Source organism: Carettochelys insculpta, chromosome 29, assembly GCF_033958435.1.
Source record: "Carettochelys insculpta isolate YL-2023 chromosome 29, ASM3395843v1, whole genome shotgun sequence".
NCBI classification, from domain to species: domain Eukaryota; kingdom Metazoa; phylum Chordata; order Testudines; family Carettochelyidae; genus Carettochelys; species Carettochelys insculpta.
The window spans coordinates 15123817-15137956 of NC_134165.1; the positions used below are offsets into that span (position 1 = coordinate 15123817).

The window sequence follows — 14140 nt, forward strand, 5'->3', positions numbered from 1 at the left end:
CTGCCAAATGTAGACAAGGCTACGCGTGGGCTGCAGCATTTGCAGGGCCAGGCTGTTCGGTGATGTGCTCTACCCTGCGCTTGTCCCCGAGACACCGCCTGGGAGAAGGAAAAGCCTGCGGCCCCACTGACCCCACAGGGAGAGTGTCTCAGGAGCTCTCGCTGCCCTGCCAGGCTGAGTGCAGGAAGGAGCTGGGAATTGGTGCCCCTGCCAAGCCCACTACACCCAAGCTCTGGGCTGAGGGCGTGATGCCCAGTGAGAATCAGCTGTACCCCGCATCCCCCAGGGGGAGGCACTGCAGGGCTCATCTCCCCACGAGCCCTTAGAATTGGGCCCCCACACCTGGAAACACCCCCTAGTCCACCATGTGTCTGGTGGTCAGCAGCTAGACACATGCCCCCCCCTTGTAGCTAGCGGAGCTGGGTGCAGGGGGCTGGGGGGTACTAGTGGCATGTGGCAGTAAAGGGGGTGGGTTTCATGGCAGCCAACTGCACAGCAGGGCTGGGGGATTGCATACGTAAGAAAAGCCAAAAATAAGTTTGAAAAACAACTAGCCAAAAACTCCAGCAGTAATAGCCAAGTGTTCTCCAAATACATCAGCAGCAGGAAGCTGCTACCCAGCCAGAGGGGCCACTGGGTGATGGAGATGCTCTGGGAACACTCAAAGCCATTCTCCCACTCTACTCTGCGCTGGTTAGGCCTCAGCTGGAGTATTGTGTCCAGTTCTGGGCACCGCAGATCAAAAAAGATGTGGAGAAACTAGAGAGCATCCAGAAAAGAGCGACAAGAATGATTAAAGGTCTAGAGAATGTGACCTATGAAAGAAGGTTGAAAGAACTGGGCTTGTTTAGTTTGGAAAAGAGAAGACTGAGGGGAGACATGACAGCGGTTTTCAGGTATCTAAAAGGGAGTCATAAGGAGGAGGGAGAAAACTTGTTCTTCTTGGCCTCTGAGGTTAGGACAAGGAGAAATGGGCTTAAACTGCAGCAAGGGAGGTTTAGGTTGGACATTAGGAAAAAGTTCCTAACTGTCAGGGTGGTCAAACAGTGGAATAAATTGCCTAGGGAGGTTGTGGAATCTCCATCGCTGGAGATATTTAAGAACAGGTTAGATAGATGTCTATCAGGGATGGTTTAGACCATACTTGGTCCTGCCATTGGGGCAGGGGGCTGGACTTGATGGCCTCTCAAAGTCCCTTCCAGTCCTAGTGTTCTGTGATTCTATGAAAGATGATACTGACATTGTGGAGAAACTAAATGAATCCTTTGCTTTGGTCTTCGCGGCTGAGGATGTGTGGGAAATTCCCAAACCTGAGCTGTCCTATTTAGGTGACACATCTGAGGAACTCTCCCAGGCTGTGGCGTCATTAGGGGAGGTTTTAGAACACATTGATAAACTGAACAGTAACGAGTCACTGGGACCAGACAGCATTCACCCAAGAGTTCCGAAAGACCTCAGATGTGAAATTGCAGAATTATTAACGGTGATTTGTAAATTATCCTTTAAATCAGCTCCTGTACCTCTGCCTGGAAGATAGCTAATGTGACGCCAGTATTTAAAAAGGGCTCCAGAGGTGATCCCAGCAGTTACAGACTGGTAAGTCTAATGTCAGTACCAGATAAATTGGTTGAAACTCTAGCAAACGAATAAAACTGTCAGACACAGAGATTATCATAATTTATTGGGGAAAAGTCAACATGGTTCCTGTAAAGGGGAATCCTGCCTTAATAATCTACTAGAGTTCTTCGAGAGGTCAATAAGCATATGGACAAGGAGGCTCCAGTGCACAGTGTACCTAGATTTCCAGAAAGTCTTTGATAAGGTCCCTCACCAAAGGCTCTTAAGTAAAGTGAGCTGTCACTGGACGAGTTACTTGAAAACTGATAACGAGACAGGAAACAACAGGTAAGAATAAATGGTCCGGTTTCAGAATGGGCAGGGGTAACTAGTGGTGTCCCACAAGGGGCCATACTGGGACCAGTCCTGTTCAACCTACTTATAATGATCTGAAGAAAGGGGTAAAACAGTGAGGTGGCAAAGTGCTGATATCTGAAACTGTGTGAGATAATTCAGAACAAAGCAGACTGGGAAGAGCTTCGAAAAGATCTCTCAGAACTGAGCGATTGGGCAACAAGCTGGGAAATGAAATGTAGCGTTGATAAATGTAAAGTGACGCACAGGGGAAAAATAATCCCCCCTCTCTGTACACAATGATGGGGACCAAATCAGCTATAACCACAGGGGAGATCTTGGAGTCACTGTGGAAAGTTCTCTGAAAACATCCACTCAGTGCACAGGGGCGGTTAAAAATGCAAACAGAACACGAGGAATCGTTAACAAGGGGATAGAGAATAAGGCAGAGGCTCTCTTACTGCCTCGATAGAATTCCCTGGTACACCCACCTCTCGAATCCTGCGTACAGATGTGGTCACTGCAGCTCAGAAAAAAGAGCTTGGCGTTGGTAAAGGTTCAGAAAAGGGCAACAGAAATGGCGAGGGGTTTGGGCTGGGTGCCGTATGCAGCGAGAGTGCAAGGACTGGGGCTGTTCGGCTGAGAAAAGAGGAGGCTCAGGGGGCAACAGAGGCCTGTAAAGTTGTGACAGGAGTGGAGAAAGCGAACAGGGGATCGTTACATACGTGCTCCCAGGGCCTAAGATGGAGGGTCACCCAATGACATGAACAGGCAGTCGTTCTCTCCCTGTTGTCATCCACCTGCATTAGTATGGTGCCCAGCCCAGCATCTGAGGTGTCCATGACCACCACGAAGGGCTTGTCAAAGTCTGGTTTAGCCACCTCCAATCCCAGTGAGCAGATCCACCAAGGGGTCATCCCCCTACCCCTCCAGGTGCCTGCACACGGCAAGCACCAAATTCTCTCTGTCCCAATGCGGTTTCATCATGTTGCCATAGTACTGGCGGCGGCTGTGAGCCCATTTTGACAGTTCCACCGCAGAGTTCGCCTCATTTAGCTGTTTGATGACCTTGAAGGGGCCATCCCAGGGAGCTTGCAGCTTGTTCCACTGCAGGCGTATGAGAGACATCACTTGGTCTTTGGAGTTGGAGGCCTAGGCCCAGGCACTGTGGTCACACCAAAACTTCTGCTTCCTTTGAGCCCTGGACAGGTTCTCCTTGGACAGGCCCATGATCTTGGTGAGCTTTTCTCGGAAGGCCAATACTTACTTCACCACTGACTCCCCTTCGGGAGAGGCCGTCCCCTCCTACTCGTCTCTTAGCAAGTCCGGGGTCACCAAACCCTCCTTCCATACACCCGCTCAAACGGGGAGAGCCCTGTGAATTCCTGGGGAACCTCCCTGTATGCAAACAGCAGGTGGGGTAAGTACTTGTCTCAGTCTTGTGGGTCCTGGTTCATAAAGGTTCTCAGCATCTTCTCAGCATCTGCTTTCGGGTCCCTCTGAGCTTCTCCACCAACCTGTTGATCCAAGGGTGGTCGGCTGTGGCCCAGGTGTGCCAGATCCCACATTTGCTCCACAAGCTTTGCAGGAGAGCTGACATGAAATTAGACCCCGGGTCTGTAAGGACTTCCTTGGGGAGCCCCACCTTTCTGCAAATGGACAGCAGCACATCTGCCTCGGGGTCCAGCTCGACAGAGAAGAGAGCCACCACTTCCAGGCAGTGGGTGGTGAAATCTCCCACCACTGGGTGCATTTCTGCCCAGACTGGGTCCCCTTTCTGAAGGGCCCCACTATATCCACAGCCGCCTTCTGGAAAGGCTCCTCTGTGATTGGCAGTGACCTCCAGGCTGCTTTCCCCTTGTCCCAGGCCTTCCCCTGCCCTCGAGCAGGGACTGCAACATGTGTTCTGTTTCTTTTCCTGCGTAAACTGTTCAAATGACATCCAGTGAGCGGCAGGGCAGGCACTCGCTCCTGGCATCCAACTCGGGCTCGTTGCTCACTGTGAGTTATTAGTCCCCTCGCACTGTGCTGCTGCCTGGAGCTCCAGGCCTGTCCCCTGATTGCGCCAGGTGCTGTACAAATGCAGAGCCCAAACAGCTGCCAGTGTGAGCCCGAAGCAGGAAGGGGGCTCTCGGTGGCTCCCAAGGAATCAGAACCGAGCGGCGTTTTCCAGCGCACCCCGAGCAGAGCGCCCCCACCCCGGGCCGTTGGGTGCCAGCCTCGCTCCCCGGTTCTTAGCCAATCAGAACGTGCCCCCCAGCTGGCTGCCTGTCCAGAGCCAGGGTCAGAGCGCCACCTAGCGGCGGCGGCGTGAGTAGCAGCCCCCCCGGGCTGGCCGGGTGCCTGGCCTTCCCCCAGCGCAGCCCAGCCCTGCCCCCGGCCGGTGCCCAGCCATTGCCACACTGAGCAGGGCTGCGGGGTGGGGTGAGCCCGGGGAGAGCAGGGGGCTGCCGAGTGTCACTGGAGATCTGTGTGTGTGGGGAGCCCGGGGCTGGGCTGATGGGGGCTGAGGGGTGTCACTGGAGATCTGTGTGTGTGGGGAGCCCGGGGCTGGGCTGAGGGGGGCTGAGGGGTGTCACTGGAGATCTCTGTGTGTGGGGAGCCCGGGGCTGGGCTGACGCGGGGCGGTGATGGGTGTCACTGGAGATCTGTGTGTGTGGGGAGCCCAGGGCTGGGCTGACGGGGGGCGGTGATGGGTGTCACTGGAGATCTGTGTGTGTGGGGAGCCCGGGGCTGGGCTGACGGGGGCTGAGGGGTGTCACTGGAGATCTGTGTGTGTGGGGAGCCCAGGGCTGGGCTGAGGGGGGCTGAGGGGTGTCACTGGAGATCTGTGTGTGTGGGGAGCCCGGTGCTGGGCTGAGGGGGGCTGAGGGGTGTCACTGGAGATCTGTGTGTGTGGGGAGCCCGGGGCTGGGCTGAGGGGGGCTGAGGGGTGTCACTGGAGATCTGTGTGTGTGGGGAGCCCGGGGCTGGGCTGACGGGGGCTGAGGGGTGTCACTGGAGATCTGTGTGTGTGGGGAGCCCAGGGCTGGGCTGAGGGGGGCTGAGGGGTGTCACTGGAGATCTGTGTGTGTGGGGAGCCCGGTGCTGGGCTGAGGGGGGCTGAGGGGTGTCACTGGAGATCTGTGTGTGTGGGGAGCCCGGGGCTGGGCTGAGGGGGGCTGAGGGGTGTCACTGGAGATCTCTGTGTGTGGGGAGCCCGGTGCTGGGCTGATGGGGGGCTGAGGGGTGTCACTGGAGATCTGTGTGTGTGGGGAGCCCAGGGCTGGGCTGACGGGGGGCGGTGATGGGTGTCACTGGAGATCTGTGTGTGTGGGGAGCCCGGGGCTGGGCTGACGGGGGCTGAGGGGTGTCACTGGAGATCTGTGTGTGTGGGGAGCCCGGGGCTGGGCTGACGGGGGCTGAGGGGTGTCACTGGAGATCTGTGTGTGTGGGGAGCCCGGGGCTGGGCTGACGGGGGCTGAGGGGTGTCACTGGAGATCTGTGTGTGTGGGGAGCCCAGGGCTGGGCTGACGGGGGGCGGTGATGGGTGTCACTGGAGATCTGTGTGTGTGGGGAGCCCAGGGCTGGGCTGAGGGGGGCTGAAGGGTGTCGCTGGAGATCTGTGTGTGTGGGGAGCCCGGGGCTGGGCTGAGGGGGGCTGAGGGGTGTCGCTGGAGATCTGTGTGTGTGGGGAGCCCGGGGCTGGGCTGAGGGGTGTCACTGGAGATCTGTGTGTGTGGGGAGCCCAGGGCTGGGCTGACGGGGGCTGAGGGGTGTCACTGGAGATCTCTGTGTGTGGGGAGCCCGGGGCTGGGCTGATGGGGGCTGAGGGGTGTCACTGGAGATCTGTGTGTGTGGGGAGCCCGGGGCTGGGCTGAGGGGGGCTGAGGGGTGTCACTGGAGATCTGTGTGTGTGGGGAGCCCAGGGCTGGGCTGATGGGGGGCTGAGGGGTGTCGCTGGAGATCTGTGTGTGTGGGGAGCCCAGGGCTGGGCTGACGGGGGCTGAGGGGTATCACTGGAGATCTGTGTGTGTGGGGAGCCCGGGGCTGGGGTGATGGGGGGCTGAGGGGTGTCGCTGGAGATCTGTGTGTGTGGGGAGCCCAGGGCTGGGCTGACGGGGGGCTGAGGGGTGTCGCTGGAGATCTGTGTGTGTGGGGAGCCCGGGGCTGGGCTGAGGGGTGTCGCTGGAGATCTGTGTGTATGGGGAGCCCAGGGCTGTGCTGACGGGGGGCTGAGTGGTGTCGCTGGAGATCTGTGTGTGTGGGGAGCCCGGGGCTGGGCTGAGGGGGGCTGAGGGGTGTCACTGGAGATCTGTGTGTGTGGGGAGCCCAGGGCTGGGCTGAGGGGGGCTGCCGAGTGTCACTGGAGATCTGTGTGTGTGGGGAGCCCAGGGCTGGGCTGACGGGGGCTGAGGGGTGTCACTGGAGATCTGTGTGTGTGGGGAGCCCAGGGCTGGGCTGACGGGGGGCTGCGGGGTGTCACTGGAGATCTGTGTGTGTGGGGAGCCCGGGGCTGGGCTGACGGGGGCTGAGGGGTGTCACTGGAGATCTGTGTGTGTGGGGAGCCCGGGGCTGGGCTGACGGGGGGCTGCGGGGTGTCACTGGAGATCTGTGTGTGTGGGGAGCCCAGGGCTGGGCTGATGGGGGGCTGAGGGGTGTCACTGGAGATCTGTGTGTGTGGGGAGCCCAGGGCTGGGCTGACGGGGTGCTGAGGGGTGTCGCTGGAGATCTGTGTGTGTGGGGAGCCCAGGGCTGGGCTGAGGGGGGCTGCCGAGTGTCACTGGAGATCTGTGTGTGTGGGGAGCCCGGGGCTGGGCTGACGGGGGCTGAGGGGTGTCACTGGAGATCTGTGTGTGTGGGGAGCCCAGGGCTGTGCTGACGGGGGGCGGTGATGGGTGTCACTGGAGATCTGTGTGTGTGGGGAGCCCGGGGCTGGGCTGATGAGGGCTGAGGGGTGTCACTGGAGATCTGTGTGTGTGGGGAGCCCGGGGCTGGGCTGACGGGGGCTGAGGGGTGTCACTGGAGATCTGTGTGTGTGGGGAGCCCGGGGCTGGACTGATGGGGGCTGAGGGGTGTCGCTGGAGATCTGTGTGTGGGGAGCCCGGTGCTGGGCTGATGGGGGGCTGAGGGGTGTCACTGGAGATCTGTGTGTGTGGGGAGCCCGGGGCTGGGCTGACGGGGGGCTGCGGGGTGTCACTGGAGATCTGTGTGTGTGGGGAGCCCAGGGCTGGGCTGATGGGGGGCTGAGGGGTGTCACTGGAGATCTGTGTGTGTGGGGAGCCCGGGGCTGGGCTGACGGGGTGCTGAGGGGTGTCGCTGGAGATCTGTGTGTGTGGGGAGCCCGGGGCTGGGCTGATGGGGGGCTGAGGGTGTCACTGGAGATCTGTGTGTGTGGGGAGCCCGGGGCTGGGCTGAGGGGTGTCACTGGAGATCTGTGTGTGTGGGGAGCCCAGGGCTGGGCTGACGGGGGCTGAGGGGTGTCGCTGGAGATCTGTGTGTGTGGGGAGCCCGGGGCTGGGCTGACGGGGGCTGCGGGTGGGGGCTGAGGAGTGTTGGCAGCACAGGCAGGGAGAGCTCAGGAACAGCAGCGACTGCAGGTTGGGATGCTGGTACCGGAGCACAGTGGAGCTGGGTCCCTCCCTGGCTGTGGCTCCCCCTCCACTTCATTCCCTGACTGCCCTAGGCCACCCCACAGTCATGTGGCCCACCGAGGGGCTGCCCTGGGACCCCTGGTGCCCTGCACCGGGAATTGCTCTTTCAATGGCCTGGTCAGGGGCCTCTGTGGATTTAGGGTTCTGGGCCCACTCTCCAGCCCTCCACTGCCCCCTGGCCCGCAGGCAGCTCCTGTGAGACCGTTTCTGGTGCAGCTCCCTTCCACTGAGGGGGCGAGTGGGGGGTACACAGTCACTGCTGGGAGACTGATGCTCCCAGGGGTGGTGAGAGGCCGAAGCCCCGGATCCTGGTGCAGGAAGCGCGCTGGCCCCAGAGTGCAGTGGGCTAGACTGGGCTGAAGAGTATGTCTGGGGGCCAGAGGGAGGGACTTCCTGGGAGGCGCTGAGCCCCTGGGGGTGGAATGGACTCGGGGTGGAGGGTGCGATTTAATCGTAAAACAAGGAAGAGAGGCGTAGTGGTTAGAGTGGGGGGGGGGCCAGGGAGCCCGGACTCCTGGGTCCAGTCCCAGCTCTGGGGGGAGTGGGTACCTAGTGGCTGTGGGGGGGCACAGGGAGCCCGGACTCCCGGGTTCTGCGCAGCTGTCTTGCTGTGTGACCTGGCTGACGCGCTCGCCTCCCTGCCTCAGTTTCCCCTGATGAGCAGAGTGGCCCTGGGCCAGGTTGGGGGAAATCTGTCCCTCCTCTACCTACCTGCCAGGACCTGAGCACAGCGCTCCCTGCTTCGCCATGACAACCACCGATGACATCACCACGTCGCCACAGATCTCCGGGTTCTTCCGCGCTGATGTCACCAGCGTTGCCCGGGCGACTCAGGACCGGAATTCGGGTCTTGGCAGGTTAGTCCCACGGGCGGGCCCGATGCGGCCCCTACTCTGCCCCTCTCACCCGGGCAGCGCATTTGCAGGGAGACGGGCGGGAGGGGAGGGAGCCCGGACGCCTGGGTTCCGTTCCTGGCTCCGTCCTGATTGGCTGCAGCTCCTCCCCCCCGCTGCGCCGTGCCTCGATTTACCCTGTGACGGGATGGAGCGGAGGCCCAATCCGTCCGGCGCTGGAGGGGTTAATCCCGCAGCGTCACGTGGCCGGGCGGGGACCTGCTCCGGGATCTGCCAGTGCTGCGAGCGGCCGCAGCACCCCCGGTACGGGCTGGGGGCTGCTTTAGGCGGGGGCGGGGTTGGGGTGCAGGGGCTGGGGGCTGCTTTAGGCGGGGGCGGGGTTGGGGTGCAGGGGCTGGGGGGCTGCTTTAGGCGGGGGCGGGGTTGGGGTGCAGGGGCTGGGGGCTGCTTTAGGCGGGGGCGGGGTTGGGGTGCAGGGGCTGGGGGGCTGCTTTAGGCGGGGGCGGGGTTGGGGTGCAGGGGCTGGGGGCTGCTTTAGGCGGGGGCGGGGGCGGGGTTGGGGTGCAGGGGCTGGGGGGCTGCTTTAGGCGGGGGCGGGGTTGGGGTGCAGGGACTGGGGGCTGCTTTAGGCGGGGGCGGGGTTGGGGTGCAGGGGCTGGGGGCTGCTTTAGGCGGGGGCGGGGTTGGGGTGCAGGGGCTGGGGGGCTGCTTTAGGCGGGGGCGGGGTTGGGGTGCAGGGGCTGGGGGGCTGCTTTAGGCGGGGTTGGGGTGCAGGGACTGGGGGGCTGCTTTAGGCGGGGGGCGGGGTTGGGGTGCAGGGGCTGGGGGGAAGCTGCCACAGTTTGGTTTGTCTGTGTCCTGTGATGCTGTTGGCAGGGACGAGGTTAGCGTGGGCTGTTTTGGCAGGTGCCTGGCCCTGGGGGTTGCCCCTGGAGGGCAGAGTCTCTGAGGGGCCCTGGGTGGGAGCTGTATGTACTACTGGCCCTGTATGGCCCAGGGGGAGGGGCTGGTGCAGGAGGAGCCGGGGTGGATAGAGCTGGGGCTGGGGGTCCGGCAGAGGTTCTGTGGGTCAGGGTGCAGTGCCCCTGGGGAGCCTGGGGTGATGGCTCCCTCCCCCTGTGGCCTGGCAGGCTGTGCCCCCACCAGCCTCATCTCCAAATCTGGCCTTTGGGGTAGGGGGGGCTGCTAGGACACCCCCAAGCCAGAGAGCGGGGCTCCTCCTGGAGGGGTGGAAGAGGGAGGGAGGGAGGCTGGTGCTGGAGGGGGTAGGGAAATAGCCCTACTTGGCATCCCTTCCCCCATGCCCTGCTGGCCTGGCCCACTGAGCCAGGCCAGTAACCTCAGCATCTTCTCCCAGGCCAAACTGGTGCCCTGTGGTAGGTGCCCCACCCAGGAGAGGCCAGAGCTGCTCCTCCCTTGTTCCATTCCCGCCAGGCCAGGCCAGGCCAGAGCGCCCCCTCGCCCGCAGGCGCGGCCTGGTTTGGTCACATCTGGTAGCAGTTTGAGTTAATTTTGGCCTGTGCCGTGGCCGGAGCCCTTTGGAGCTGGGGAACCTTGGCAGCCCTGCTCCCCAAGCCTGCAATTACTCCCAGCTATTCCCAGACTGGCTTTGTTAACCCCTTCGGTGCTGGCTGTCCTGCAGCTGGGGCTGCTCTGAACCCCTGTCCCATGGTGGGGGATGGGGGACTCATCTGTCCCCATTTCACAGGGGAAACTGAGCTCTTTTGATGGGACTTGTCCAAGGTCGGGCCCAGAGCCCAGGAGTCCTCATGCTCCTGCTAGCCACACTGGAGCTGGGAGCCCCAGAGCTCCTCCCCTGCTGCTGGGCTCTGGCCTGTGTGGGCTGCAGAACCTGCCTCCCTTTCAGACCCAGCCCCCTGCCTGGCCCCCATGGCGGCCCTGCTGCGGAGCCTGGTGGGGGCATCGGAGAAGGCGGCCGGGATCGCCCAGCTGTGCCGCCAGGAGGAAGCGCTCTTCCAGCTGCTGGTTGCCGAGAAGACCGGCCCTGACCGCAACAAGAAGTTTGTGCAGGATTTCAAGACGCTGGCGGACGTGCTCATCCAGGAGGTCATCAAGCATGACGTGGGCAAGGAGGTACCTGGGGGGCTGGGCCCTTCCGTGGCCGACTGCAGCCACCCAGCACTTCTGGGGCGAGGGTGGGCACCCAGAGGGCGGTGGCGGAGGGCGTCTTAGCTCCGAAGCAAGGAGCTGCCCGCATCCCCATCGGTGGCTGCCCCCACCCCCAGCAAAGGGAGACGGAGCCTCAGGGGCCTGAGCCTGTGGGCTGGTGCTGCTCTGAGCTGCCCCTCTCCCCCCACATCTTCCAGTTCCCGGAGCTGTGTGGCCACATCTGTGGGGAAGAGTCCAACCACTTTCAGAACAGCCTGGGTGAGTGACGCGACAGCGGGGGACGCCCGAGGCTCCTGGTGGGGGCGGCAGGCAGCTGGCTCCCAGGGAAAGCGCAGGGCCCCGGGCAGGCTGGGCCAGCGTGGGGGGCGGCTATGGCAGCTCAGTACTTGGGGGGGCTCTGGGCTGGGGCTTCAGGCAGGAGCTGCTTCTAGGGGAGCAGCTCAGCTGGTGGGGCGTGAGATCCCCCTGCCCCATCACTGATGCCAGCCCCCGGCCCCCTGCAGGAGAGACCCTGGTGGTGCAGGTGTGCGCGACCCAGCAAGACACAGCAGGGCTGCTCGCCCGCGTCCTGGACCAGAACCAGGCGGCGGCTGAGCTGCTGGCAGCGGCTGTGCACCAGGAGGTGCTGCTGCAGGACCCAGCGCTGGCGCGTCTGGCACTGGCGGTGCCCCCGGAGAGCGTGGCTGTCTGGATCGACCCCATTGGTAAGGGGGCTCTTGCTGCCGTCCTAGGGGCTCCAGGGGCTGCTTCTCCCGGCCTTGGAGAGACCCCCACTGAACCCCAGTTGGGCTTCGTGCCCCCAGCCAGGGCCTGACTTCCCCACTCTCTGCAGACTCCACCAATCAGTACATCCGCGGCCAGGCTGGCGTGGCGCCTGTCGATGGCATCTGTCCCTCGGGGCTGCGCTCGGCACTGGTGCTCATCGGGGTGTACGACCGCAGCTCGGGGGAGCCTGTCCTGGGGGTCATCAACGAGCCCTTCTTCCAGGAGGACCCCACCACCCACAGGTACCCACCACCCCCCTGAGCCCTGCCCTGCCCTGCCCTGGGGCACCCTGGTGCTGCAGCTGGGCCTTTCTGGGAAAACCCGCACAGGGCAGGCTGTAGATGGCACCTTTGCCCCCCACCAGGCACTGGGGCAGAGACCCCCCACTGAGGAGGTGGGGGAGTCACTTGGGCGGTGGCTGTGAGGTTCCCGTGATCATTTCACTGCTCTGCCCCAGATGGCGCTGGGAGCCTGCCCAGGGGTTTGGGGCCTGGGTGAAAGGCTGCCCCGCTCCCCCCCAGACCCCACATCCCAGCGCCAGGTGAGCTGCCCATGGGCCCCTGATCAGCTTCAGTTTGTGGAAGGGACCTCCCTGGGGTGTGTGTGACCCTCAGCCCTGCCAGTGCCCCTCGCTGCAGCCCGGCCCCGGGCTCCTGTCCTGAGCAGCTGCCATCCGCGCTACCCCTGCGGCTCCCTCCGTCGCAATGGGGCCGTCCCATTGATTGCTGCTGTCTGCTGCTCTCCCCAGGTGGCAGGGCAGGTACCACTGGGGCGTGGCGTACCAGGGCACCAGCCTGTGCTCGCTGAGCCGCCCTCTGCTGCAGCCTGCGGCCTGCGTCGTGCTGAGCAGCAGCGAGACGCCAGTGGTGCAGCAGGCCCTGAGGCCGCTGTACGGGGAGCGGCTGCGCTTCGCCTCGGGTGCCGGCTACAAGATGCTGTGTGTGATCCTGGGGCTGGCGGACGCCTACGTCCTCTCCGAGGGCAGCACCTTCAAGTGGGACTCATGCGCCCCCCATGCCATCCTGAGGGCCCTGGGCGGGGGGATGGTGGACCTGGCAGCTGCCCTGCAGGCCTGGCGCGCTGGCCAGCGGGGGGCCCTGCCGGAGCTGACCTACCACCAGCCGGTGGAGGGCGTCATGGGGGCCGAGCGCTGGGCCAACCGGGGCGGGCTGGTGGCCTTCGTGCACCGCCAGCACTTGGAGGAGGTGCTGTCCATGCTGGCTGATGCTGGCCTGTGACCCTGGCTCCTTGCCCAGCTCCACATCTGGGGGGGGGATACTGAGGGCATGAGGGGAGTGGGCAGCACGTCTGCAGGGGCAGGAGCTGCAGGCGGCCGCTGCTCTCGGGCGGGTGCTGCAGAGCTGAGAATCTGACACGCGTGGCAATAGGCTGCCCCCCCCCAGCCCCCTCGCCACACTAGTGCTGCCTGTGCTCAGCATGCCCCACTGGGCACCATTAAACACAGAGCTGGTTTCTCTGCCTCTGGCCTTTCCTTTGTTCACTCACCTGCCCCCAGCCCTGCTCCAGAGCCAGTGCCCAGCTCTAGCCTGTGACGTTCACGCTGTGCTGCCAGCCCGAGCCAGCAGGAGGCGGTGTGCAGCCGGGTGCTATCGACCCTGATCCCTCCCCCCATGAGCCAGCAGGGGGTGGTGTGCCAGGGGTAGATGCCAATTCCCCCAGGGGTTGCAGTGACCTTGGGGCCAGCAGCATCCTCTGCCCCCTGCCGAGCCTGGTGGCCTCCCCTGCCAGCGGGACACAGGGTCGGTGCTGGGCAGGATCCCCTCCTCTGCCCTGCCCTAGCTGTGGTGGCCCTGGCCTTGTGCCCTGCTGCACAGACTTTCCTGCCCCATCCAAGGCGGCAGGGCCGTGCCCACTGGTTCTATCTGGGCTTGCAAGGCCCTGGACCCCCGGGGTTGCCACTACCCCTGAGCACCCCTGGGAGCTGTGGTGCGGGTGGCTGGGGGCTCAGGCGTGGCTGGTGTGCTGGGAGCTGGACACCAAGTGGGTAGGTGCCCCCTGGGCTGAGCTGTACGGAAGTGGACACCTGGGGGGGCAGGGAGCTGAGGCACCTGCCCTGCCCAGACCGTTCTATGAGCCGAGGGGCAGGAATAGAACCCAGGTGTCTGGGCTCCTGGCATTGGCTCAAACCAGCAGCTGGGGCCCTGGGGTTCCCCAGCCGGGCTGCTGCTGAGCTCCCAGGGCCAGTGTGTATGCACCTCCCTCTGCTGCTATCTCAGCTGGAGCAGCAGCTCCAGTCCTGTCCCATGCCAGGGACTGGCTGACTTGGAGCCGTGGGGCCAGGGCACGGGGCCTTTCTCCACTGGTGGGTGCAGGCTCTGACACCCCCCCACGCAGCAGGGCCTGTCCCTTTTGGGGGATGCTGTTTCCAGGTGTCTCCTGACATGGGGTCATGTCTGAGCTCCGTACCCACCTTCAGCGGCCAAATCTCTTGGGGGCTTGGTGCCCTGAGCCCGGGCCTTGCTCCTGTCTTGCCCAGGGAGCCTGACCCCTCGCCAGACAAGGGCTGGCCTGATACCAGAGGCCCATCTCACAGGGCGGGTTGTGCAGGGCTGGGGGCCAGGGTGCCCTGCTGTTGGGAGGGACTGCCAGATGCCTGGCAGGGTGTCCCTGCCCTGTGCCGGGGCAGCAGGGCTCCACCCCAGAGTACATCACACACGGTTTGCTTGCCAGTGACTCAGCTTTGCCAGCTGATAACCCAGCTCTGTCCCGGGAACAACACTGATCTGGGTGGGCACAGTCCCGTCCAGCTGCCCTGTGCCCTGCAAAGATCCAGCCATGGGACTGATGACACTGGGGTGTGAAGGGCAGTGGGGCATGAGGCTGCCA

General features: G+C 63.4%; 1 protein-coding gene across 3 annotated transcripts; it reads left to right on the top strand.

The window, feature by feature from the left end:
- Window positions 1-1535: 1535 nt before the first annotated feature.
- INPP1 (inositol polyphosphate-1-phosphatase) lies at window positions 1536-12777 on the top strand. 3 transcript variants are annotated; one of them, XM_074980214.1, is made up of 7 exons: window positions 1536-1596; window positions 8192-8401; window positions 10266-10492; window positions 10726-10786; window positions 11032-11232; window positions 11361-11535; window positions 12042-12777. In XM_074980214.1, exons 2-7 carry the CDS (start codon window positions 8305-8307, stop codon window positions 12529-12531), a joined length of 1251 nt encoding a protein of 416 aa, XP_074836315.1. In that variant the 5' UTR covers window positions 1536-1596; window positions 8192-8304; the 3' UTR covers window positions 12532-12777. The 3 variants fall into 3 exon arrangements, with proteins under 3 accessions (XP_074836315.1, XP_074836316.1, XP_074836317.1); XM_074980215.1 differs by lacking the exon at window positions 1536-1596 and having other exon boundaries at window positions 8323-8401; XM_074980216.1 differs by lacking the exons at window positions 1536-1596; window positions 8192-8401 and adding an exon at window positions 8547-8701 and having other exon boundaries at window positions 12042-12776.
- The last annotated feature ends 1363 nt before the right edge of the window (window positions 12778-14140 follow it).

What these genes read in the sequence shown, in the direction of transcription:
- INPP1 (XM_074980214.1), top strand. Translation starts at nt 8,305, where the DNA reads ATGACATCACCACGTCGCCACAGATCTCCGGGTTCTTCCGCGCTGATG. An exon ending in CCACTTTCAGAACAGCCTGG is followed by an intron (nt 10,787 to 11,031) that starts GTGAGTGACGCG and finishes GGCCCCCTGCAG; the next exon opens with GAGAGACCCTGGTGGTGCAG. An exon ending in TGTCTGGATCGACCCCATTG is followed by an intron (nt 11,233 to 11,360) that starts GTAAGGGGGCTC and finishes CACTCTCTGCAG; the next exon opens with ACTCCACCAATCAGTACATC.